The sequence below is a fragment of the Nyctereutes procyonoides genome, unplaced genomic scaffold (genome assembly GCF_905146905.1).
Source record: "Nyctereutes procyonoides isolate TBG_1078 unplaced genomic scaffold, NYPRO_anot_genome, whole genome shotgun sequence".
NCBI classification, from domain to species: Eukaryota; Metazoa; Chordata; class Mammalia; order Carnivora; family Canidae; genus Nyctereutes; species Nyctereutes procyonoides.
Genome location: NW_026575126.1, coordinates 27,153,048 through 27,177,999, shown reverse-complemented (window position 1 = coordinate 27,177,999; position 24,952 = coordinate 27,153,048). Strand labels below are relative to the sequence as shown.

General features: G+C 37.2%; 1 protein-coding gene across 1 annotated transcript in view; it reads right to left on the bottom strand.

Moving 5' to 3' along the window:
• Positions 1–24,952, bottom strand: part of PLPPR4 (phospholipid phosphatase related 4) — a 41,790-nt gene that overhangs the window by 7,236 nt on the left and 9,602 nt on the right. The window contains exons 2-5 of the mRNA XM_055339308.1: positions 11,771–11,956; positions 4,474–4,603; positions 2,096–2,291; positions 444–501 (exon numbers count right to left, since the gene is read on the bottom strand). Coding sequence (XP_055195283.1) covers positions 444–501; positions 2,096–2,291; positions 4,474–4,603; positions 11,771–11,956 — 570 coding nt within the window. The remainder of the gene's footprint in view (positions 1–443; positions 502–2,095; positions 2,292–4,473; positions 4,604–11,770; positions 11,957–24,952) is intronic.

Here is a 24,952-nt window from a genome sequence, read left to right as displayed (position 1 = left end):
GGGCTATTGTATTAATCAGATGTGATGACAATTCATTGTCTATCATTTATCACATTTAGACTGACTTTGAACTCCTTGTTACATAAATACTGAAAGGAAAGCACATATGTATGTGTGTGTATGTGTGTGCTTAACAATTCTTTCGGTTTGGGCATTTATAACATTCATGTAGTTCACAATACCCTGCCATGAGGTATATTACATGGAAGGTATACCAGGCTGAGTAAATACGAAGACTGTGTAGAAAATTTCTTTTACTATAATACCATGTACAGTATCATCCAATTTCTGCTTTCAATGCAATTTTGTTGAAGGATTGCTGTACTCAAGTTTACTGTTCAGTGATTGCACAGCTATATAATCTAATTAGTCACTTGGAGACAACAGTCCTTTCTCTGATTTTCCCCAGGACACAGACCAAAGAAAAAGAGCCAGTGACTTACCGAAACATACACAGCTGCAAAGGCGGCAAGGGTCGCATGTTGAGAAGGGAATGATTTTCTGCCAAAGGAAGACAGTCAAATTATGCCTCCTATTTCAGATCCACTGCTAACAATCCTCTCAAGAACACTGGATGGTTAAAATGTTCAACTTAAAAGCCTCAAGGCAATAAGGATAACTTTAATTTCTGTTTAGTTTTCTGGAGAAAGATCTGAGTGATAAAATAAACACTGCTAATCACCATTAGAATTAAATAGTAGAAATGTGTTTTTCAATAGAAAGTGCCAACTTGAAGGGGCTCACTTTGTTACACCATTGGAATGATGGTTGGAAGTAGAAGTGGATTGGAAAACATTATCATTGTTCTTTGGTATTCGAATTATGTCAGTTTAAAGTAAATCATAAAACCTAGGATTTTAAAGCTTTGAAGCTTTTCCTATGCTCCTAAATATACGGTTTCATTTACATAAGACTTTAAAAGACAACATTGTTTTCTCACAGCAATGAGTCTAAATGTATTTTTTACACTCTAGAAAACACAAGAAGTCCAATTTTAACAGAATGTTTCTTTGTATGTTCTACTTTCACATAATTATCATCTCAAGACTCACAGAACATCTTATTTAGTTAAATGATTTAAGAAGCAAGGTAGGGGAGGTGGAACACAGGAAGAGGACAGGCGAAAGAAAAAAAAACCAAATATTTCTTTTAATGGTTAAAAAAAAAGGTTAAAAAAGATAAAACTTAGTTATATTAATGTTTTCCTAATTATTTGGTACCCAAGAAAAAAGATTACCACTTAACACAGACAAGATATGTAAAAAGACTGAGAAAGAATAGAGGACATAGGTCTTAAAGGTAGCTTCAAAATTATTGAATGGACCATGAGAACTTGAATGTGTATAATTACATAATATCAGGTCTGCTTCTTCAAGGGTACTTACTTATTTTCGACTCAAAACAATTTTGAGAACTCATTGAATGACAAATGCAATTCTTATAGCAATCACTTATTGCCTTTTGTCCTTCTGTAATTTATTTCTTTTGAACTTCCAAAACATTATCTCTTGCCAAAAAAAGTTTAACTTTTACTTTACTGACTGAAAAAAACTTAACAATGCATTGGTATTTTCTTGAATTTTTCTGTCTTTTATTTTCTAAAATGCAAGGTTAGAAGCTATACTGATCTTCTGGGTTTATGCAAAGAAGATGTATGTAGAAAACTCTACCAGAAAGAAAATTCCCATGATTTTTAAAAAATAAAGCACATAGTGGAGATAAGATATTGATGCTTAGTCTTCCACTTAAGGAATGCGTAGTGACTGTAAGTCATGACTAATTGTAAACATCCTAAAAGAAACTAATTGTGATATCCTAAAACCATAAGTAGATCAGAAAACATGAAAGGATCTGATGATATGAAGATTAGTGGCAAGAATATGAGGCTGAAATTTGTGAGACAGAAGGATTTGGAATGAGCCACCAAAGAGTTTCTATGGTATAACTAAGGGAATCACTGAATTAAAAACACAGAAAAGAAAAAAGCAAACCAAAATCATTATGACTGACAAATGTAAGCCTAAAACAATATGCCACGCTATTCATGAACAATGAAAACACTGACACAGGAAGTTTTAAAATCTCAATTTCTAACCTGCCACTGTTGATAACTGTAAGGTCAGATCCTGAGCAAATATCTTCTACAATATAGGAATTTTCCTTACAAGACACATTCAGAGAGGTGTAGTTCGGCTTGCACACGGTCAGAAAGTATGGTGCCTGATACCCTGTGGAGAGCTGTATGATATCTGTAATGAGAGCCGTAGAGCACAGTCCAAACACATGAACACCTATAAGCAAAAGGAAAAGAAATTGTGATCAAGTTAGTGCTTCATGCTGATGCTGTGCCGTCACCAACCATGTTTATTATACATTTCCGTGGTGACCTTCAAATCTGTTGAGACCATTTTCTCTGAGTTTATTTAGAGAAAATTAGTATAGGAGATTTCTAAACCTTTAAACCAGATACTCATTGCCAAAATAAGGGCAGTGAGTGTCTCCAAGGTCGTCATTTGAGGTACTTTCATCACTTTGGTAAAAATAGGACCCATTCTTAATATTATTGCCATAGGTGGCTTGTCACACACCTGGGACATGTAAAGGTGACCAATTGTGTGATTTGAGAAGGATTAAATATGGGCAATGAAGGAAAATTCAAAATTATTTGAAATTGCTTAGCATGTCTGAGCTTTCAGGGCTCTTTCCCCAGTACTTCCTGACTCCAGCCACAGTTGCCAAACCCTGCAGAACTGGTTCCAACTCACTACAAGCTGCAGTCATACCAGGAATACTCATTAAAACAGAGAAGAGGGCAGGTGGGTCCTGTCATGGAAATAATCATCATATATTGGGTACAGTGCTATGGGAGACTTCCTGCATATTTGGAATTCAGAGATGATGTTCTCGTATCTCCCTGTGCAAATTCTTTCTTTTGTCTCCTGGGGGCCAGTCTCAAAACATAAACCCACAGACTCTGATGCAGGTTGTACACTCAAACTCCATTCCTGCTCCAAGTCCCTTGCGTGGGAGCTAAGTTCTGCTCACATACACATAATCTGAACTTGCCAGCTTCCTTTACATTGTCTTGACACTCTGAATTCACTCTGACTTGACAGTCTGGATTCTGACTCATGATTTGCTCATAGAAATCAATGCAAGAGGCAGCTGAGAAATTCATCAGTAGAATCCTCCAGACCACATTTGCTGGCCTGCCCATTACCCTGGTTTCCACTTTCCTTTTCTGCTTATCCCCACCTAGCAACTACTCTCCAAATTTCTTCTCCATCCTCTCACCTGGGATTCAAGATATAGGACCTTCATTTCTATATTTTGATTCCTAGCAGCATGTAAGGTCTTGGAGAGGAGTATGCTTTAGTGGGGAAACCCATCCATGACAATCTCCAGACCCACGGAGAATGGAGTTGCTGACTCTGGGACACTGTTCTCTAGGGTAGGATGGACCATCCTTACAGGCACGAGGCTTTTCACAGCCTTGAGGAAGTTTTAGTCTGAGATCAGCTATATGTCCTAAAGATTTCTTTCCTTGCCTCAGTTTGTGCTAAGGGGCCTGTTCTTGGATTACCACATCCAAGAACCTTGCTTAGCGGAACAGAGTCTAATGCATAATTTTTAGACCAGACTTTTCCTCTAGCAGGAGAGAAGGTTGCATTTAATTACCTTCTAGATAGTAAATGAAATTATCTATTCTTTTTTTTTTTAAATCACCTATTCTTTTGAGCTGAGAGGTTACAGGTGAAGTAGTTTTTTACTGACTTCCTGGCAATGAATGTAAAACATTCATATTGATGTCATATACTGTGTTTTGACTTCTCAACTCAGCTAAAAAAGCCAAAAGGCCTGTGATTCTAACATTAAGATGGTCATATGCTAATCAAGAGATGAGAGTTTAGATAACGGTTGGATTCGGATGCTGATTTTCTATAGATCTCATAAAAAATAGGAGTAAAGTTAGAGGCTATAACTAAGGAAAAATAACCACAATTTGGTTCTCTATGGTGACATTTCCATGTGCAGTAACTTCTGGATGAGCAGTCCAAGAGAATTGAAATGGAATCACTGATGTGGCTAAACTAATTTCTGAAGAGTTATCCATTCCTAATGGCCATTAGGACATTGCTGACATTTATTCTCCACTTTCAAAAACGAACACACATCCAGAGAAACCATTTTAAACTAAATTTATGCTTTAACTACAGCTAAGACCAGAAATATACTGAAATGCATGGCGGGTTAGCTCTCAAAACAAGGACTATAGCTGTAAATAACACATTACAGATACAAAGCCCAAATCTTACTGTTTTAACGTTTTTTTTTTTTTGTATAATGTAAAACTCATCATGTACCCGAAATTATACATTTAAATTATAGCTTTAAAGATTTAATATCTGTAATTAAATATAACATTTCTATTAAAAAAAAACATTTCCTTTCTTTGTGGTTCCCCACACCCACCAACAAATCTGACAGCTCTTCTAAGGAAGGAGTTGAAATTGCAGCCTCCGGCATTGATGTTGGGCTCCAGTCCAACCCCATTTCTTCTTTTGGACAGGCAACAATAGAGAATTCCTTCCCCTACCATAATCTGCAAAGACAGGATAGTGTTCAGAATGGACTCAATGGGTACAAATGAATTCCAAGTTATCTCTTAACACATAATCAGTTCAACAAGGTAGAGATGTCTTTTTCTTAAAAGCGTTAGAGATGTGAGCAATGTCTCCTGAGTAGTTGAGGGAGTAGTGAGAAGAAGCAATCAGAACACTGTAGAGAGCACTGGTTGGATCTTCTGGGTACCTATATACTGGCCAAGGGTGTGATATTATCCTAGCATTTTCATGCTGTTGCAGCACTCAATCTTTGGCCCTTTGCTCAACAACATCCAGGGATGATGCCTAATTGATTAATTGCACGATGACTGACTCTGCCTAACTCTTAGAGTCTTGGCATTTCATCTCTTAAAGCACAAAAACACGATGGCTGGTGAGATCGAGGAGGAATAAAGTAAGCACCAGGGCTAGGATTAGGAAATTTTACTAACATATTGTTTCAATAAACCAGTTCAGAATTGAACAGAAAGTTCGACCCATGGAAGCCATGCATGAAGTTAGAAAGGTGCTATCTAATGCCAAGCTGTCCAATAAAAATTTCTGTGATGGTGAAAATATTTCCATCCTGTCCAATAGGGCTGCTACTACCACATGTGGCTATGGAGCCTTGAACTTTAGCTACTACAACTGAGGAGGTAAATTGTTAATTTCACTTCACTGCATTTAATTCAGTATTTAAAAATTTAAATCAGTTTAGACAACATGGAACTAGCCACATGTGGCTGGCAGCTATTTTGCTGGAGAATGCAGATTACATGAGAATTTAGGTAAGCAGGTCACTACTTTTTAGGTATAAGATTAGAAAATGTGTTTGCTGGGGTCCCTGGGTGGCTCAGTCGGTGGAGCCTCTGACTCTTGATTTTGGCATCAGGTCATGATCACAGGATTGTGAGGCAGGGCTCCAACATCATGCTCTGTGCTGGGCACGGAGATTCTAAGATTCTCTCCCTCCCTCTCCCTCTCCCTCTCCCCACCCTGTGCTTTCTCTCTCTTTCTTTCAAAAAAAAGGAAGAAAGGAAGGAAGGAAGGAAGGATGGAAGGGAGGAAGGAAGGAAGGAAGGAAAACAAAGAAAGAAAGAAAGAAAGAAAGAAAGAAAGAAAGAAAGAAAGAAAAAGAAAGAAAAGAAAATGTGTTTACAATGGACAATGTCATACTGTAGTATTAGAAGGATTAACATATCAGGTAAAGATTTTAAGATAAAGAAAAGTGCATTTGCTATTGGATTCTAAGACATAGGGCATCAAAGAAGGGACCCAATACAGTTAGGCATTATTTCCTTCAGGAAGTTTTCCTTGAAACATCCTACAGCACCCTAAATTGAATTATATCCCCTTCCTAGCTTCCCTAGCATCTCATCCCTCCTTTTTAGCATAGCTTGGTTAAAGTGCACTTCAACTGTTCATTTGTTTGTCTCTCACTAGACCAAAACCCCCTGAGGGGAAGGACATTTCTCATTTACCTTTAATTCTCACAATCTGACACAATGCCTGGCATCATAGGATTTGTGTTTGTTACCTTCACTTTGGGTTTCTGGTTGGCTAATTATCCTGGGCATTCCGGCTGTTAGTTATGGTATATAAGAATAGCAAGATTTGAAATTATGAGTTTTATTTATTTAAAAATTCAAATATTTAAGATCATTGTGCCTAAGGGATTATTATGAAATGTGATATTGATGGGTAGAAATGTTTGGAGCTGAGAAAAGTCAACTTTTGGAGACACTGAAGTCTCTTTCAAGGTCATAGTCACGATAAGGGGCTCAAACAGATTTCCCTAGATAAACTTCCCAGTTCTCATTACCAGCTTAACTTATATTTTATCAAGTATTTAAGATTATAGTTCTTGTAAACTAATGGCAGTAAGTCTTCTGTTTTGAATGTTCAATCTGCTATACTTAGTTCTGTTGGTATTGTGGTATGTGTGCAATTATAAAGAATCTTAATTTGTATAAAAATAACTTTATTAATGGAACTCTACCAATAACCACATGTGTGAAAATCACGTGGCAAACGTGATAAACATCCTAAAGATCCATCGTATAGAAATCATCAAAACATGTTTTTTTTTTTCCAAATCATTGAAGAGTGAGTTAGCTCTTTATACTTCTTGAAAAATATCATCCTACATTATCATTTTAAGTTAGACCTGGAAACACAATCGGTCCTATATTCAGCATAGAGAGATGTGGCGTACTATACACACTCATAGAGTAAGATAATGTTTATCTCAAATTCATCATTTCAAAGAAAATTAACCGCTCACTTCTGAAATGCATTGCTGTATGGTTAAAAGATGATTTCATCTTCACTTCCCCAAAAATAATCCTGAGAATAATTTTCCCCTCTCTTTAATTATGTATGTAATGATGCATACTTTGACCAGGAATGCTAAATTATATAAGATTTTATTTGTGTAGTGCCATTAGGGAAATATGTCTTATCATACAACACAATAGCCATTATCTCAAATGACCTTGAGATTTCAGGAGTTTTATTTTAGTTGTTTAATATGCTTAGAACTCATATGTCAAGAGAGTTCTTTAATACTATTTGGCTTGATTATGGATCGAGGTTTCTTGTCATTATTTTGACATCACCCAACTGTCCTCTCTAAGAAATGCATCAATTTTCTCCTCACAGTTCTATTCACTTAACCTTGATCTAGATGTCACTGCATGAATTTTCAAAGTGGTTCAATTTTGTCTAAAGAAGGAATTCGCCTTAGGGGGAAGGGAGATGCTTCCTGTTGTATTTCTAAATGCTTCTGCTTGTTTCCTCATTCTGAATGGCAAGCTGTTGTGCTCAAATATGGTTTCAGAGTTTAGGCTCTGACAATAAAATTATTTGTTGCTTTTGTCATTTGCAAATAGAAAACAGTCTGTGACAAGCATCTTTTCACAGTATCCTATTTTATCTGTACACAGGCCAAAAAATATTTTTTTTTTCTTGTTGAATATCTTGGGTGGGTTTTTGGAAGAGATTCTGAAGTGACTCTGCTGTGGGGGAGACATGGTGAGAAATAGATTTCTTTTTATTAAGCATATGGACATGGCCCTAGGAATAGCCACCACAGGGAGAACTCACAATCAAATAAATCTTTCTTGTGAAACCAAAAAAAAAATGACAGAAAGTATAATATTTATAGTAGTATCTTCAGTGTTTAAATATGCAGTTGAATATCTTTTTTTTTTTAAGATTTTATTTACTTATTCATGAGAGACACAGAGAGAGACACAGGGACACAGGCAGAGGGAGAAGAAGCAGGCTCCATGCAGGGAGCCCGATGTAGGACTTGATCCCGGGACTCCAGGATCATGTTCTGGCCCGAAGGCAGGCGCTAACCCGCTGAGCCACCCAGGGATCCCAGTTGAATATCTTTCTGGAAACCCTAATACATTTAATATTGTACATTTTGATTGTCATAAAACTAAGAACTATAATCAAAATCCAATAGAATTCTCCCAACAGGTTAGATATATTTATCCTTTAAAAATTAGAGAGGGAGACAAACCATGAAAGACTCTTAACTCTGGGAAATGAACAAAGGGTTGCGGAAGGGGAGGTGGGTGGGGGGTTTGGGTTACTGGGTGACTGGTACTGAGGAGGGCACTTGATGGGATGAGCACTGGGTGTTATACTATATGTTGGCAAATCGAACTTCAATAAAAACAAATGAAAAAAATTTGTAATAAAAATGTACTTCCAGGGATGAGAAAGTATACGTTTTTTTCTATTCATATAGACTTTATGAAGATTTACGATATCCTATTTTGTTTTCCTGGAGATACAATCTCCAAAGGACTGAACAAAATACTTATTTCATTATCACTTTAAAGTAAATGAAAAGGGAATATTAAGGATGAAATTTTCCATTTTAAGGGCAATTTCAGAGATATAAGAAAATGTATTTCACAGATACGAAAGGAATTTTTACAGTTTCTTGTACAACATCACAGAGACAAGTTATTTTTAAAACATCTCTCCAAGCATTTTTTTAAAAATCTGAAAAGCAAACACAAAGTGATTTATATTTAAATGCCTGTATCAAAAATCAGTTGATCTTCTTTTGTTCATATAAAGATTCTTTTAAAGACTATTGCTGACATGAGGTCTTTTGTTTTACATGGTCTTCTCTCCAAGTGAATGGATGAGAGCAGGAAATGCCTCTCCTCACAAAAATGGGCTTTAAAAAAGTTTTTTTTTTAAATTTAAATTCAATTTAGTTAACATATAGTGTATTATTAGTCTCAGGGGTAGGATTTAGTGATTCACCAGTTGCATGTAACACCCACTGCTCATCACATCAAGTGCCCTCCTTAATGCCTATCAGAGGTGGGTTTTAAAAATCATTTTGAAATGAAGGACTCCTCTTGCTTTCCCTCCTCCACTCACCACCCCATTTTGCAACAGGTTTATCCTAGCATATAGATAAAAAAAAAAAGCAGAGTATCCTTGATGGTTGACAATGAGAGTCTACTTGTTATTTTTCACTTTCAGGAAAAGAGGAGATTAGAATAGTAACTATGTAGTAAGATTAGAGACAGAATTATGGGTCCAGGACAAGGGGACTTTGGGATAAGTCCTTAAAGATAGAGGAGAAAATGGAATTGGAAAGAAGTCTGGACGAAGTATGATATATATCTGGGAGAAAGATGTGAAAGCAGTATTAGATGTGAGTAAAGTCAGGATTTGGTTTTCCACTGTGTGTTTACCCCACAGCTACAAACCCAGTGTGGAAGAAAAGAACCACTGACACCCTGGAGTGTCACAGAGCTCTAAGTGATAGGAGGGAATTTAGGGACCCCAGAGTATAAAAAGTTTCCTAGTTTGCCTTTTGTTTCATTAGGAGGCATGCAGCCACTCTGGAGGCCCTGTAGAGATCCCTAGATTCAGTGGGTCCTTTGTGGGGGGATTGGCACTGGATTTCCAGGTTCAGATTTGCCCTGTCATTTCTCAGGGCTCAAGAAAGAAAGCTTTAGCCAGAAGCCCCAGAAAACACCCTTAAATTGCATGTTGAATATTTATTAAGGAAATGAAGGAGTCACAGCGGCAGGAACACAGTGTTGAGGCCAAGGTCATTGTTCCCAGGACATGTAACAGTGTTAGCAAAGGGATCAGTGTGAGTTCCAGCAGCAAGTGCTACAATTAGACTTGCTTTCTTAAAAATGTAATAAAATACCCTAGGGAAGAAAGGCTTCTGGATATATGAAGAGAAAATTATTTAAATGATTAAATATCAAATGGTCTTGTATTTAATATCAACACAGTCATGAACATTTGTACAGAATTTTATTTCAAATATTCTATTATAATAAATTTGGGGATTACACCCCAACTAGGAGAAATGCTTCCTGGTGTAATAGTTTAATTTTTTTTAATTTATTTATGATAGTCACAGATAGAGAGAGAGAGGCAGAGACACAGGCAGAGGGAGAAGCAGGCTCCATGCACTGGGAGCCGGATGTGGGATTCGATCCCGAGTCTCCAGGATCGCGCCCTTGGCCAAAGGCAGGCGCCAAACCGCTGCGCCACCCAGGGATCCTTTTTTTAAAATTTTTTTTTATTTATTTATGATCTGGTGTAATAGTTTAAAGCATATATTCTTTTTGCTCTTGTCAGATGACTGATGATATGGATTTTTTAGTAAGTCATTAGAGAAATGATAGGAAAATGCTATTATTCTGAGCAATACTGCACTTTAAATATGTTTTATTAGTTTGAGTCTCAGCTATTTCCAAGCACATCATTAATAGTTCCAGTCACCTTGGGGTTAACTGGAGTTCAAATAACTCATTAATTTACAAAGTATTTTGAGAACTTTTAAGTCTGATAAAATTCTATGGAATATTAAGTTCTGATTTTTATCTTCTGAGAATATTTTGTATAATTTATTTGGTGTGTAAACATATGCTATAATCATTTAACACGGGAAATTTTAAAAAACAAATTCATAGATACATAAAAGTATAGAATTTGGAAGGTCTATGCACAGATTTTTCTAAAATTGTTGATGTGCTGAACCAGAATTGGCCAATTCATTAGGGAATCTTGTAAAACTTCCATTCAAATACAGCTTTTCATTTAATAACCACTTCCTCTGACATTCATGAGCATGGTAAAGCAAACTAAGGGCTTTTACTGGTAGAAATAAATATTATTAACCTTGAAACATGTTCCTTGTTCTTTATGTAGGATTTTGGGGGCAGAAGAGATGGTAGAAAGGCTTGTCCAGTCTTATTTATTAATGAATTAATGAAAATGCATTTATTCGTAATGTGTAAGTTAGCAAACTAAAAATAACTATGTTTGAAATTTAATTTCAGTAGGTTAGGGCATTTCTTTATAGTATATATTTAAAAATGCAAAAAAATGCAAATGCTTGTTTTGCATCTAGTATTTTATTTTTGTGTGTGCGTGCCTGTGTGCACCAACGTGCCAGGAATGTGAATCATGCCCTTTCTACTTTATAATTGTTGATGTTCAGTGCTCATAATCAATAAAAAGTGCTAATCCAGTAAAAAAAAAATCTAGCTGTAAGTGATATCAACATGCCTTTTGAGAAGAAAGTTCTTGGCTATATAATTATTTGTTTTTCCCCTCCAGCTTTCCAGACTTCAGATACCAAATCAACACATTAATTAGGAAGCATATCAGAAATGTCATACTAGCTATTCAAGGAGAATTATGTAGTTACAAACATTTTTGAGAACGATTTATAAAACTGAACATTAGAGACCCATCAAGTTTGTAATTATATAATCTTAACTTTTATTTATTTATTTTTAAAGATTTTATTTATTTATTCATGAGAGACACAGCGAGACAGAGAGGCAGAGACATAGGCAGAGGGAGAAGCAGGCTCCCTGCGAGGAACCCAAGGTGGGACGATCCTGGAACCCAGGATCAAGACCTGAGCCGAAGGCAGACACTCAACCGGTGAGCTATCCAGGCGACCCAATTTTAACTTTTATTGCCAGTGATTTTCAACTATTAAGTCACATGTCATTTTCACAATATCTCAAAGACATGATCTTTCTGTTTCAAGATTTCAAGTTCTACTTTTTGTTTTTAACGCGTTTATTACACAAACATGGTCATTCTTAGTTTTTGGAGACTGACAAACATCATTGGGGGGCAGTTCTTACCGTAATTGCAGGTCCAGCAAAAGCCAAACTCAGCAACATGAGGAATGGAATTGCCTCCTGCGTTGGTTCAATATACGGCATGCTAAGACTCCGGTCATAGCAGCTAAATCCAGAGTGCACAGGTTTGAAGACATCGGTGAGTTCAAGGAAATACAGGCTAACCACCGATGATGCCAATATAGGCAACTGAGAAGGAAGGATGTAGAAGAGCAATTTATTATTGTGCACATGTCACACATAGGATCAGTGCATCTTTAAGTAGAAACAAATGACGATCTCCCCTTCTCTCACCACTCTTTCCCAATCTCAGAGTTAAAACCTTCATAAGCACTATGGCTTCTGCTTTCAGAACATATCTCTAATTCATCGACCTCTGTTACCAGTCTGCTATGAGCCCATGCCCTTGTCCCTCACCCTTGCTCCTGGATCAACCTCCTAACTGGTGTTGTACTTTCACTTTTCCTCTCCCCCCCCCACCCCCACCTATCCACTATCCACTCAGCAAACCAAAGGGTCTTTGGAAAATATTTTCAGTCACATCCTTCCCTATCTTAACCATTCTAGTACCTTCCATTCTACTTGAATAATATTCAAATGTCACATCATGGAATATAAATTTCTGCATGGACTGACTCTTGTTTCATCTTTTTTTTTCTTTATCTTCTCTTCCATCTTCTTGTATGATATTTATACAACGCCCCAACCGCCTGCCCACCATATCTAGTTGGGTTTCCACACTTTTCCTAAAATTCCACGCTTTTCCTAAATAGTCTAATTCACTTCTACCTTCACATTTGCCATTCCTTCTTTTTGTGCTCTTCCTCTGGCTCTTTGTATGACTGGCTTCTTTTCATCATTTAATGATGACTTCCTGTACTTTCTAATGAAGGAAGACTTGATCCATCCTTCCCTCCTTAACCTTATACCATCTTGCTTTTTTTTTCTTTGTGGTCATTAACTGAAATTCACCTGTTTATTTTTCATCACTCTGTCTCCCTCTCCCACTGAGGTACATGCACCATGAAGTGAGTTTTCCAGGGATATTTATTTTTTGCTGAGTTAGGGCATAGTATTGTTTCTGGCACATGATGGGCATGCAGTACATCATTTAATAATTTAATACTGCAATAAATACTTGCAGAATCTGAAAACTTATATCACACATGTATTAAGAATTGTTTAGCTTAAGGCTTTGTTACTTGTAGAGGATACAATATTTATTTGACTAAACAGGACAGATTTTTGATGAAGACATTCTTGACCATCTGTGGTATCTGGTTGTTCAGTTAAAAAAAAAAAAACACCAAATTTAGAAAACAACATTATGCCTCCTCTTCCCAAGAGTCTTTTTGTAATGAGGTGAGAATTAGGTTTATTAGAAAAACTAATTATATAGAGAGATTAATCTGGCATTGTCCTCCTGTTATTCAGATTGATACTTTCCAATAGAACAAAAAGTACACCAAAACACTCCCATTTCTCTCATTAGAACCCATGATCATTTGATCACTCAAACATCTGATCATTTCTCCTCACCATTCCTGTATTTCCTGTAATACACGCATAGGAGCTTTGAGTGTCGACCAGTTTTGCACTGCATGTGTGTGATGGAGATTTTTCATGTAAATCCACTTAAATATATTTTAGTTTTAATTTAACAAATAATGCATATAGCACTTACTATGTACCAGCCAATTTTCTGTTCCGTCTCCTCTAGTAAGTGGCAGATCTTGAACCCATGGATTGGAGCTCCAAAGTCTTATTTCTTAACCACTATTCTATGCTTTTCTTTTTTTTTCAAAAATGATATTAGTTTTAGGATAATGAAATACAACTAGCATCAATTAATGGCGGGAGGGCTGTTTAGCTTAAAGTTCTAATTAAAGGTCTTACTTGCAAATTTTTAATTAAAAATATGCATGTTTATTTATTTATTTTTTAAATTTTTATTTATTTATGATAGAGAGAGAGAGAGAGAGAGAGAGAGAGAGAGAGAGAGAGAGAGGCAGAGACACAGGCAGAGGGAGAAGCAGGCTCCATGCACCGGGAGCCCGACGTGGGATTTGATCCCAGGTCTCCAGGATCATGCCCTGGGCCAAAGGCAGGTGCCAAACCGCTGCGCCACACAGGGATCCCCAAAAATATGTATCAGTTTAACATAAATAGACATTATCTTAAAAGTACTGACTCCATGAAGTCAGTAAAAGTCTTCCCTCCATTAATGTGAATGTTAAGTATTTCACTTTTAAACCAGATTTGATGACCCATCTTCTTTCCTCTTTCCCTGATGCCTTTCGTTCATATTTTAGATCTTACAAAGATATTTTGTAAATGGGAATCAGATCTGAGACCCCTGATGCCCACCTAAAAGACGCTTGATCACCTCAGTTTAAGATACTACTGCTCCAGTGAAGTGTTTGATGTCTTCTGCAGAAAGGTGAACAAGACTTAGTCAACATGACCAATCTGAAAATTAAGCAAATCTTCTCTAGGAAAGACATTATTTGGCATTGAATTTTGTGGATGATTACTTTAGAATCTGCTTAACTGTACCAGTGAAGATATAGCCAGGAAATGAGAGTTCTAGTCCTATAGTGTGCATGTGTCTGTGTGTGTACATGTGTATGTATAAACAGGAAGGGACACTCTGAATTCCACATACTGTAGTCAAACCAATGGGGTCATATGGTTTTCAAGGCAACCAGGGGGTTCTAATATCAGCTCTTCTACTCACTACCACCAATGTGAACTTGGAAATGTTTTCCTTAAGTCTCAGTCTTCTTATCCATGAAATTGGTACATTGACAGTATGTACCCATCATCACAGGTAGTTGAAAGTATGAAAGGAGCCACTGCAAGTAATTTTCAACAATACTTGGGATGAAGAATAGCTTATAAATGTTAGTATTATTATTGCTATTGCTATAACTATTAGTAATATACTTGTCAAGTGTCCCCTGTTTCATAATTCTTTTCATGGTAATTCTTTTTGAGAGTAATTTCCTCATTCTTAATTCCCTAGTTCTTCTTAGGAAATTTTTATATGCTGTTCTTTATAATAGTTATCTGCTATAGGTTAGTTGGAGTCTTTGCTCTGCTTCTCAATGAAAATTTCTTTAAAGTGGGGGCCTAATCTTACTCATTTCTATATTTCCACTAATATACATCAGAGTGACTTCCAAATACATATGCATGTATGTAAATATAGTAAATTATTTTTTTAAGTGAAAATAGTTTCCTTCAGTAATGTGATGCACCTTAGTCATTGCAGACAGCAGTCTTCCTGAAACTGCCCATTTTTCCAGCTACACCATTTTTCTACCCATGTATTAATAGCCTTTACAGTTGTATTGAAACATATTTTAAGACCCTCATCTGTTTTCAGAATAATGGTCGTATTTTTCTTCTTTTTGGCACTTCTCTGGCTTTTTTTTTTAAAACTTTTATTCTTTGTATTCTACTTCATTTTTAAAAATTTATTTGTTAGACAGGGATATATATATATATATTTATTTATTTTAGATTTTATTTATTTATTCATAGAGATGCAGAGAGAGAGAGAGAGAGAGAGGCAGAGACACAGGCAGAGGGAGAAGCAGGCTCCATGCAGAGAGCCTGACGTGGGACTCGATCCAGGGTCTCCAGGATCACACCCTGGGCTGCAGGCAGCGGTAAACCGCTATATAGATAGATAGATAGATAGATAGATAGATAGATAGATAGATAGGGAACACACAAGCAGAGGGAGTGTCAGGAAGAGGGAGAAGCAGATTCGCTGCTGAGCAGAGAGCCTGATGTGGGGTTCAGTCCCAAGACCCTGAGATCAGGACCCGAGCTGAAGGTAGCTCGTTAATCTGACTGTGCCACCCAGAACCCTTCAATTTGTTCTTAAGAATGATCTGAACAAAATATTTATAATATTTGTGGAAAAAGTAGTTTTGTACACTGTTGTCCTATACTATATTTTACTACCAGACAATGTAATGAATTAAATTACAATGCTTCCAAATATTACTCAGCCATCAGAAAGGATGAAGACCTACCATTTACATCAACATGGATGGAACTGGAAGGGTATTATGCTGAGTGAAATTAGTCAGTTGGAGAAAGACAATTATCATATGGGTTCATTAATTTGTGGAATATAAGAAATAGTGAAAGGGACCATAAGGGAAGCAGAGGGAACTGAGTGGGAAAAATTAGAGAGGAAGACAAACTATGAGAGGCTCCTGACTCTGGGAAACAAACAAAGGGCTGCAGAAGGGGAGGTAGTGAGGGGGATGGGGTGACTGGGTGATGGGCACTAAGGAGGGCACAAGATATGATGAGCACTGGTGTTATATGCTGGCAAATTGGATTTAAATTTAAAAAAATTACAATGGTTCCTTCTAACACACTTATCTTCAGAAGTATCATCTTTTGAAATACTCATCAACGAAACTTCCTTTTGAATGGAAGAACTTTAACAGATGGTATGTACTAATTTGGGCACAGATATAGAATTGATATATATACATAATAAAATCACAGACATCTTTCGTTTGCATTTAAAATGAGATTTAAAAAGATATTTTTAAAAATCCATATAGGCAGGCATTAGGAATTTTATTCTCTAGTTATGTTGTAGCCAAGAAAAAAGTGTGAATTTGTTATTTTTATGCAGCAATATAGAGGATGGAAAGAAATTACCTGAAGATTAGGAAAATGGTTTTCAAAAAAAACCGAGATTGATTCGTCTAATTATCATCTGCTAAGGAACTTGTGAGTAAAAATAGTAGAAGCAATTCTTGAGAGAAAATTACAACAGTTTTAGAGGACAAGGCAAACAAAAGAAATGTGTTTCAAAAGATTACATTTGCCAGATAATATTGATTTTTTGAGGCCTATTTAAAAAATACAAATCGACAATAGATATCAATTTTAGCAAAACATTTTATGGAATCTATCATGACATTTTATCTAGGTCAGATAACTTAATTTGCTTCTAGCATGTTGATAATAAGAACAAACTTTCCTTCTCATTTGGGAGAGTTTACCTTGCTCTTGGCCTAGAGTAATTACATGTCAATTCCATTCTTTTCCTTTCTTATGGCCATCGGGAATGTAGAGTCTTACGAAATCCTCCTATACTGGTGGGATCATAGTCGCAAAGGGCCAATTAACATATCTAATATTAAATGCTCCTTTGTTTATTTATTTATTCAACAAATATCTACTGAGAGCCTGCAAGCACTAGGCCTTGCTCTGTGTCCTGGGAACACAGATAGGATCAAACAAAGTCTTTCTTCTCATGAAGATCTCGTTCTAGCTAAGGAAGGAAGATAAAAATTTAAAAATTATGGTACAAGAAGGAGTGTATACTCTAAAGAAGATAAAAAAAGATGGCTATGGTAATTGAGTGCCTGGATTGCTACCTTAGATCGGAGAAGACCTACCTAAGTAAGGTTTCATTTAAGCAGAGACTTAATGTGGCAAGAAAGAACATATAAAAACCAGGTAAAAGGCGGAGTCAAAAGGGAGAAGTGATGTGAGAAGTCAAAGAGGTGGAGCCGCTTGGGGCCAAGCTTTGCAAAGAATTGAAGGCTGTGGCCGGAGTTAATCGTTTATTCACAGTACATTTGGAAATGCTTTGGAGAATTTAAGAAGAGGTGTAATATGACTTGAAATCTGTTTTACAAACATCACTCTGGCTGTTGGGTTGAGGATGGATTGTAGTGGGTCAAAGTAGAAGCAGGGTGAAAATTTAGAAGGCTCATCAAAACTCAGCAAATGCTTCTTGAATATACTGTACGCACTAGACACTGCTCTGCGAGTGAGAAAGACAGCAGTAAACAAAAGAGCAAACTCCCTGCACCCACTGAGCATCCATGCTAGTGGCTGCGTGGCACTTGCAGTAAGCCAGGCAAGACGTGATGGCAGCTTTTATGCAGGTGTAGTGTGGAGAAGTTGCCCGACCTGGATATGATTTAGGAGACAGAAGTGACAGGACTTGTTGATGGTCTGGTCACTGAAGGAAAAAGACTAAAGGCTGATTTGAAGGATGCAAGGCTTGAGCAATCAGGTCAGTGGCATCATTTATGGAAAGAGGGAAGGCTGGGAGAAGCTTGAGTAAGAGAAATCCGAGGTTCTGTTCTGGAAATACAAAAGTAAAGATGCCTCTTAGGTATCAAAGAATGTAGCTGTCAGAAAAGAGTAAGATGCCAATCTGGGCCAAGGCTGCTGGTGGAAAATTGTGCATTATTGCTACAAGATGATTTAAACAACAGCACACTTGCTTTTCAACACTTGCACAAGAAATTTCAGAGCGAAATTTCTTTGCTTTTCATAAGAATAATTGGCACAGGAATCAAAGAACGTAATTGTGTATATTCATACCACTCATGTGCAAGAGATAATCTACAAGAAAAAGAACATTTCTAAAAGTGAATAACAAATTTCATTTTATTTATTTTTTTATGAATAATGAATTTTATTTTATTTTTTTAAAGATTTTATTTATTTATTCATGAGAGACACACAAAGAGAGAGGCAGAGACACAGGTAGAGGAAGAAGCAGGCTCCCTGCAAGGAGCCTGATGTGGGACTCAATGCTGGACTCCAGGATCACGGACTCAACCACTGAGTCCCCAGGTGTCCCTGAATAACGAATTTTAAATGAGAGGCTGGGAATCAATTCTGATGAAGTATCCCCAAATTGTAAAAAATGTGAAATTTAAAACGTTTACACAATGTATTGAAATCAAGTTCAAACCAGAAGAAATATTAGCAGATCAAAGGAATTTTACTAAATTTGTGCCACAAAGGAGATTGTCATAGGTCAACACAGCGATGATAGAATTTTCCACTTCCTACTGTGCAATATTTAATGACATTCCTCAGTAATTTTTGCCTTGTAGTTAATAGAGATAAATGTTTCCTTAAAATATTGGCAATGATAATTACCAATAATATATACTTCAATATAGTATAGGGCTTTATAGTTTATAAGGCTATCTGAATTGCAGCATATTTAGATGAACTACAATGAATCTCAAAAATATGGGTTATTAAAAAACACACTAACGTGTAGTATTGTTAAGGGAAGGAACAGGTCAAGAATGAGTCTATAACATCATTCAAGGTTTAGGTTTCTAACCTAGTTTTCAGAAATAAACTGGCTGTGGTTTCAATAGCATGCATAGGTACAAATTCAAACAGGGCAGTGTGATAGAAGGAAACCAATGCCAACCTTAGAGCCAGGAGAAGCCAGTTTCTCCCCTCATTTATTCCACTAGCTTCTGGAATTTGAGGCAAGTCATTTAACCTTTCTGGGGCTCATCTGTTGTCAGTGAAATGAGGGGCTGCTTACATTGCCATTTAGTTCTAGAATTCTCCATATGCTGGCATGATTTCAGAAACATTCTATTCCATTTCTTTTACATGGTCACTACCCTCTGTAATGTATTACCTCTGTCCTCTGCGTGATTCATTTCATCCTCTACAATGCTTCTAGGCTGATTTTTCTAGAGTTCACATCTGATCATGCCTTTAAGAGTGTCCCACCAATAACCAAAATAAGTGACAATTTTTTAGAATGGTACTTATGACCTTTAACATTATATAGCCTAGTCTGCCTTTCTCATTTAATTTTGCTCCATACCTACTTTCCACTGTCCCAACCCACAAACAGCTTATGTTCCCATCACACTGATGTCTCAAAAGACATGTTGTTGTCTCTGCTTCACATTACATTTTCATTCGTGTCCCATAAAAATTGTCCTCATAAAGGTCAAGATCACATGATTTTTTTCTCCTTGAAACCTTCTCCATGCTCTTCATTCAGAAATGAAGACTCTGACTCCTGTACTCCGTATATATTTTATTGAAGGACCTGTTTGTCGGCCTTGTATTATAGTTTTCTGTATATTTCAGCCCTGGTCCTAAGATTAGATACTTAAAAGTGAGAACTGTGTATCTCACAGTGCTTTGGAAGTTTTAGGTGGTCAGTAAATGTCCACCAAATTCAATCAAAAGAAGTCAGGACATTACTATTACACAGAAAACATGAATAATATCTTAACACTCACATAGCATTTGTGTTGGGCATGTGGGTGCCAGATACTGTGGTAAATTCTATAAAAGACTGCTGCATTCAGTCCACACCTTATAAAGTATCTATTGATATTCCCAATTTACAGATGAGAAACTGAGGCAGATGTAGGTTACATGAATTGTCCAGGGGTCACGAAGCTGGTGAGTGGGAGCACCCAGATTCCTACCCAGGTGCCTACCTCCAGGACACATGCTGTAAACTTCTTTGCTCACGGCTGTCAACCTGCTTTCCCCTCAACATTGCTACAATGGCTGTGATTGCCAAAGGGGGAGAGGGTGTTTCAGGGAATATGTGCCCTTTGGGGGAAAAAAAAAACCTGCTTCTTTACTCTTACATAGTTTCTCTACCAACTTCTTCAGCATCCAAACATGAAAATTGCTTCTTGTGCTCAAATCTACTACCTATCTTTTCTCCAGCTGAGTTCCCTTTTAGTTACTGAAGGTAGGATTTATTGAGCAGTAACTCAGGTCTAAGAAGAAAAAAATTTTTATTGGGTTGTTATTTAGGCATTTCCCCATAAATTATCTAATTTAATACTCATGACCCCTTTGGGAATTTTAAGATAAATCTTGAGAAGAGACCCTGCTACCACCAGAGAAGCTAAATGGCATGCTCAGCTTCTGAGTAGCAAGTCAGAGTGGGGAACCCTATCTGTTAAATTCCCTGGAAGCACAAGCCCCGCTACACCCTGCTGCCACTCTGGCACATGTCGCCAGCTGGCATTAGTCTGGTGCTTTTCAGGAAAGAATAGCCCCAGGCTTCAGTGGAAATGCCACTTAAGGACAGAGGCGAGAGCTGGCCATGCATGCGAGGGGTTTAAACAGAGGCATCAAGGGTGAAAAGTACTTGGTACTTTTAAATCACGCTCTTAATCATCTGATTTCCAAGGTCTTAAATTTCTTCCCTGTGTAGTTTCTCCAATGCAATTTTAATTTTTTTTGTAATATCTTAAGAACCCTTCATTATATGTTGGGTGTTTTCTGCTTTTATTTTCACTTTTGTTTTCCCTCGTAAAGAACTTCTGGTATAAAATACCAGGGATTGGGCATCCTTAAAGCTCCAGATGCTTTCTGTCCTTGATGTTTCCTTTGGATCACTTTCTCTAACTGCACAGAGATGGCCAGATGAATGCCTCTGTCATAGTGATTGTCATATGGGATGGCAGTTGCTCCTTCACTTTTCTCTTTTCTTCAGTGATAAAACCCTCGAGAACAGAGAAATGGTCTTATTTATTAATTCTCTATCCCCAGGGCCTTTTTTTTTTTTTCAGAAGGATTCACATTTATTGGTTCAAATACAGTACCTAACATTTGCTAAACATGCATTTCACACTAATTGGTCACATTTCCACAGGTAGTCAATTCACAGAAAAGGGCCCATCCCTTGCCAGCTGGCAAGGTGGGAGGTAGCAGAGGGCCTGGGTAGCCTGCAGAGCCCACCAACTATCATTTGGTCACGCAGGGTTGATGAAGCCAGGCTGGCGGGCAGCCCTTGGCCGGCCCTTTGCGGACAAGGGCTCAGAGACATCCCATTTATGCGATTCCTACACAGGACTGTGGGAGAAGTGGGCTTCTCCAGGGATACGTTCACTGGGATACGTTCACTGATGCATGTGCTATCACAGCCCCTGAAGGTGGGGTTTTGAGAAGTGATGCTCCCTGTGCCTTGGATCATAGAAAAGAAATGGTGGTCTTTTCAAGGGGGTGGCTAGTCCATGGCTGGGGCAGGTGGCTGGGACTCCCCAAATATGGCCCAGACATCACAATGTAGCCACAAGCCCCTATCGCAAGCCTGGGATGGCAACACAGACAAAAACACCAGCATCCCAGGACAGGCAGGGACTTGGCCACAGTAACTTCTTGCAAGATACATCCATGAAAGCAAAAGAAACAAAAGCAAAAATGAACTATTGGGACTTCATCAAGATAAGAAGCTTTTGCACAGCAAAGGATACAGTCAACAAAATTCAAAGACAACCTACAGAATGGGAGAAGATATTTGCAAATGACGTATCAGATAAAGGGCTAGTTTCCAAAATCTATAAAGAACTTATTAAACTCAACACCAAAGAAACAAACAATCCAATCATGAAATGGGCAAAAGACATGAAGAGAAATCTCACAGAGGAAGACATAGACATGGCCAACATGCATATGAGGAAATGCTCCGCATCACTTGCCATCAGGGAAATACAAATCAAAACCACAATGAGATACCACCTCACACCAGTGAGAATGGGGAAAATTAACAAGGCAGGAAACCACAAATGTTGGAGAGGATGCGGAGAAAAGGGAACCCTCTTACACTGTTGGTGGGAATGTGAACTGGTGCAGCCACTCTGGAAAACTGTGTGGAGGTTCCTCAAAGAGTTAAAAATAGACCTGCCCTACGACCCAGCAATTGCACTGTTAGGGATTTACCCCAAAGATTCAGATGCAATGAAACGCCGGGACACCTGCTCCCCGATGTTTCTAGCAGCCATGTCCACAATAGCCAAACTGTGGAAGGAGCCTTGGTGCCCATCGAAAGATGAATGGATAAAGAAGATGTGGTTTATGTATACAATGGAATATTACTCAGCCATTAGAAGTGACAAATACCCACCATTTGCTTCAACGTGGATGGAACTGGAGGGTATTATGCTGAGTGAAGTAAGTCAATCGGAGAAGGACAGTGTATGTTCTCATTCATTTGGGGAATATAAATAATAGTGAAAGGGAATATAAGGGAAGGGAGAAGAAATGTGTGGGAAATATCAGAAAGGGAGACAGAACATAAAGACTCCTAACTCTGAGAAACGAACTAGGGGTGGTGGAAGGGGAGGAGGGCGGGGGGTGGGGGTGAATGGGTGACGGGCACTGAGGGGGACACTTGACGGGATGAGCACTGGGTGTTATTCTGTATGTTGGTAAATTGAACACCAATAAAAATTAATTTATTAAAAAAAAGGACATACTCAGTAGCTTCAATGTAGAATAAAAACATACATGGATGGGTAGCTTGAACATATATGTTAAGTGTTTACACAATTCTCGTGTGGTTAATACGATAAAAGAAAAATCCCCATGTTAAAAGATCCTTGCCTTCTTCTATCACAGAACATGTTCCTATTATAAATTTCTAGAATTCTAATAATTTTTTTTAAGCATTGAAGAACACAAGAAACTCAAACTAAATGCTTCAAAAAGCAATAGTAGTTAATAAGGATGAGCAACCAGACCTAATATATATGTTAAGTTTGATGGGAAAACCCTGTTCTATGTTTTTATATCCAAATATCAATTACATCTTTGCAGCTCCAAAAACACTAATTACAATCAGTCAATGATCAAAGAGTAAAGTTTAAAATAATAATATATTTCTGTTTTATCACCCAAATATTGATACAGCATTAGACTGGCATAGTAAGCTTTGTAATCACCAGTTTTAACCTCAGGTTTTGAAGATTGGCTCCTCTTACATAATTAGACAATGAAGTATGTGCATTGTCTGGGAAAGCATTTTGTTCTTTAAACTAAATTAGACATTAAGACCTGAGGCTGGGGACCTGTACCTCAATTGTTGAAAGTAATTACTTTTAAATCTTTCTAGGTTCGTAATTTCTTTCTCCCTGGAACATATACCTGACTTTTAAAAATATGGGTACAAGTATCAATTTAATGCTACTAATATTTTCCAGATGCCATTTAAAGTAGTTTACATTTCTGATTCATGCAATCTTTGCAAAACCTCTTACTATTAACAGGTACTATTATCATCCCCACAGTACAGTTGAGAGAACTGAGGCATAGACAGATTAGATGATTCCTGCAAAACTATACAACTGGTTAGCTAGATTATAAACTCCAAGAAACCTACACCTGAGTTCATGTTCATGATCATATATTTACTGCCTTTTTCTAAAAGATTCCACCTCTGAGCTTTGCCTTCACAAAGACATTGAGAAATAAACTAATATTAAGTACATTTTATCTTTATATACCTTGGATGCCACCCTACAATTTCTGCTGGGATTGATTGGTATTGTGCATGTATTTTTTGAGGTCTCTTAAAAAATTAAAATTTTAACATACTTAGATTAAAAGACATTTTCACTATTACTTGAATTATTTCATTCATATAGAGAAAGCATACATATTTTTACCTGAATGGTCTTACAAAGGAAATGTACACAGCACAGTACTTTGGGGTCCAATACATATTTCCTAATATGAAACAACATAGGAGTAAAAGAAAAAAAATATTGTCATGCAATAATGTCAGGGAAATGAAATGTAACTAAAAATTACTAAAATTTTGAGATAGCACAATAAAAAAATTCTGATTTTGAGATCTAAAGTGACATATAATTTTACATTATAAACAGAAATTATTGAATTAGAGGCATCAGTATTTTGGAAACATTTTCTGAGTTGTTTACTAAATTCAGGTACGAAATTTGGCATTAAATCATTTAATTTAAGCACTATAAAAGTTTATATATTTTATTTATAATAAGTAATTGATTGATTTAACATTTATTGAGTGTATATTATGTGCCTGATATATTTTATTTGACCTATCAATTATCCAGCAAAGGAATTTCTAATCAATTTTTTTAAATAAGAACTTAGCAATGTCTCATGAGCCACTCTCCTATTACCCATCTCTCCTCTCTGTTGTGTTAAACTCTGAAATCTTAAAATGAAAGGGCAGTATGGAGGAAGGGACAGGGCCTATTGAAGCAGGTGGGCTGGGAACTTTGGAATGAGCAGTCTGTAAAATCTTTCATAGCCCCCCCATAGAGAGGGCGTCTTCTGGGTGGTGCTGCACCTGGCCCCTCTTACACATGTTGGAATACTTATCTGGGTGATGAAGTATTAGCAATTTCTTTGCTTGTTTCTTAACTGGACTAGAAGGATCAGTAAGTAGGCTTTGGACTCAGCCAGAGAAGACTGAGGCCAAAACTAAGACCAAAGCTGAGGCTCAGTATAGTTTCTATCTCCCTATCTCTGTTAACTGACAAATTTCTTGACCAACATGACATTAATGCAACACAAATTTGTTGAGAACTTATTATATTCTCCCTGCTATTTCTATTGCTCTAGAGG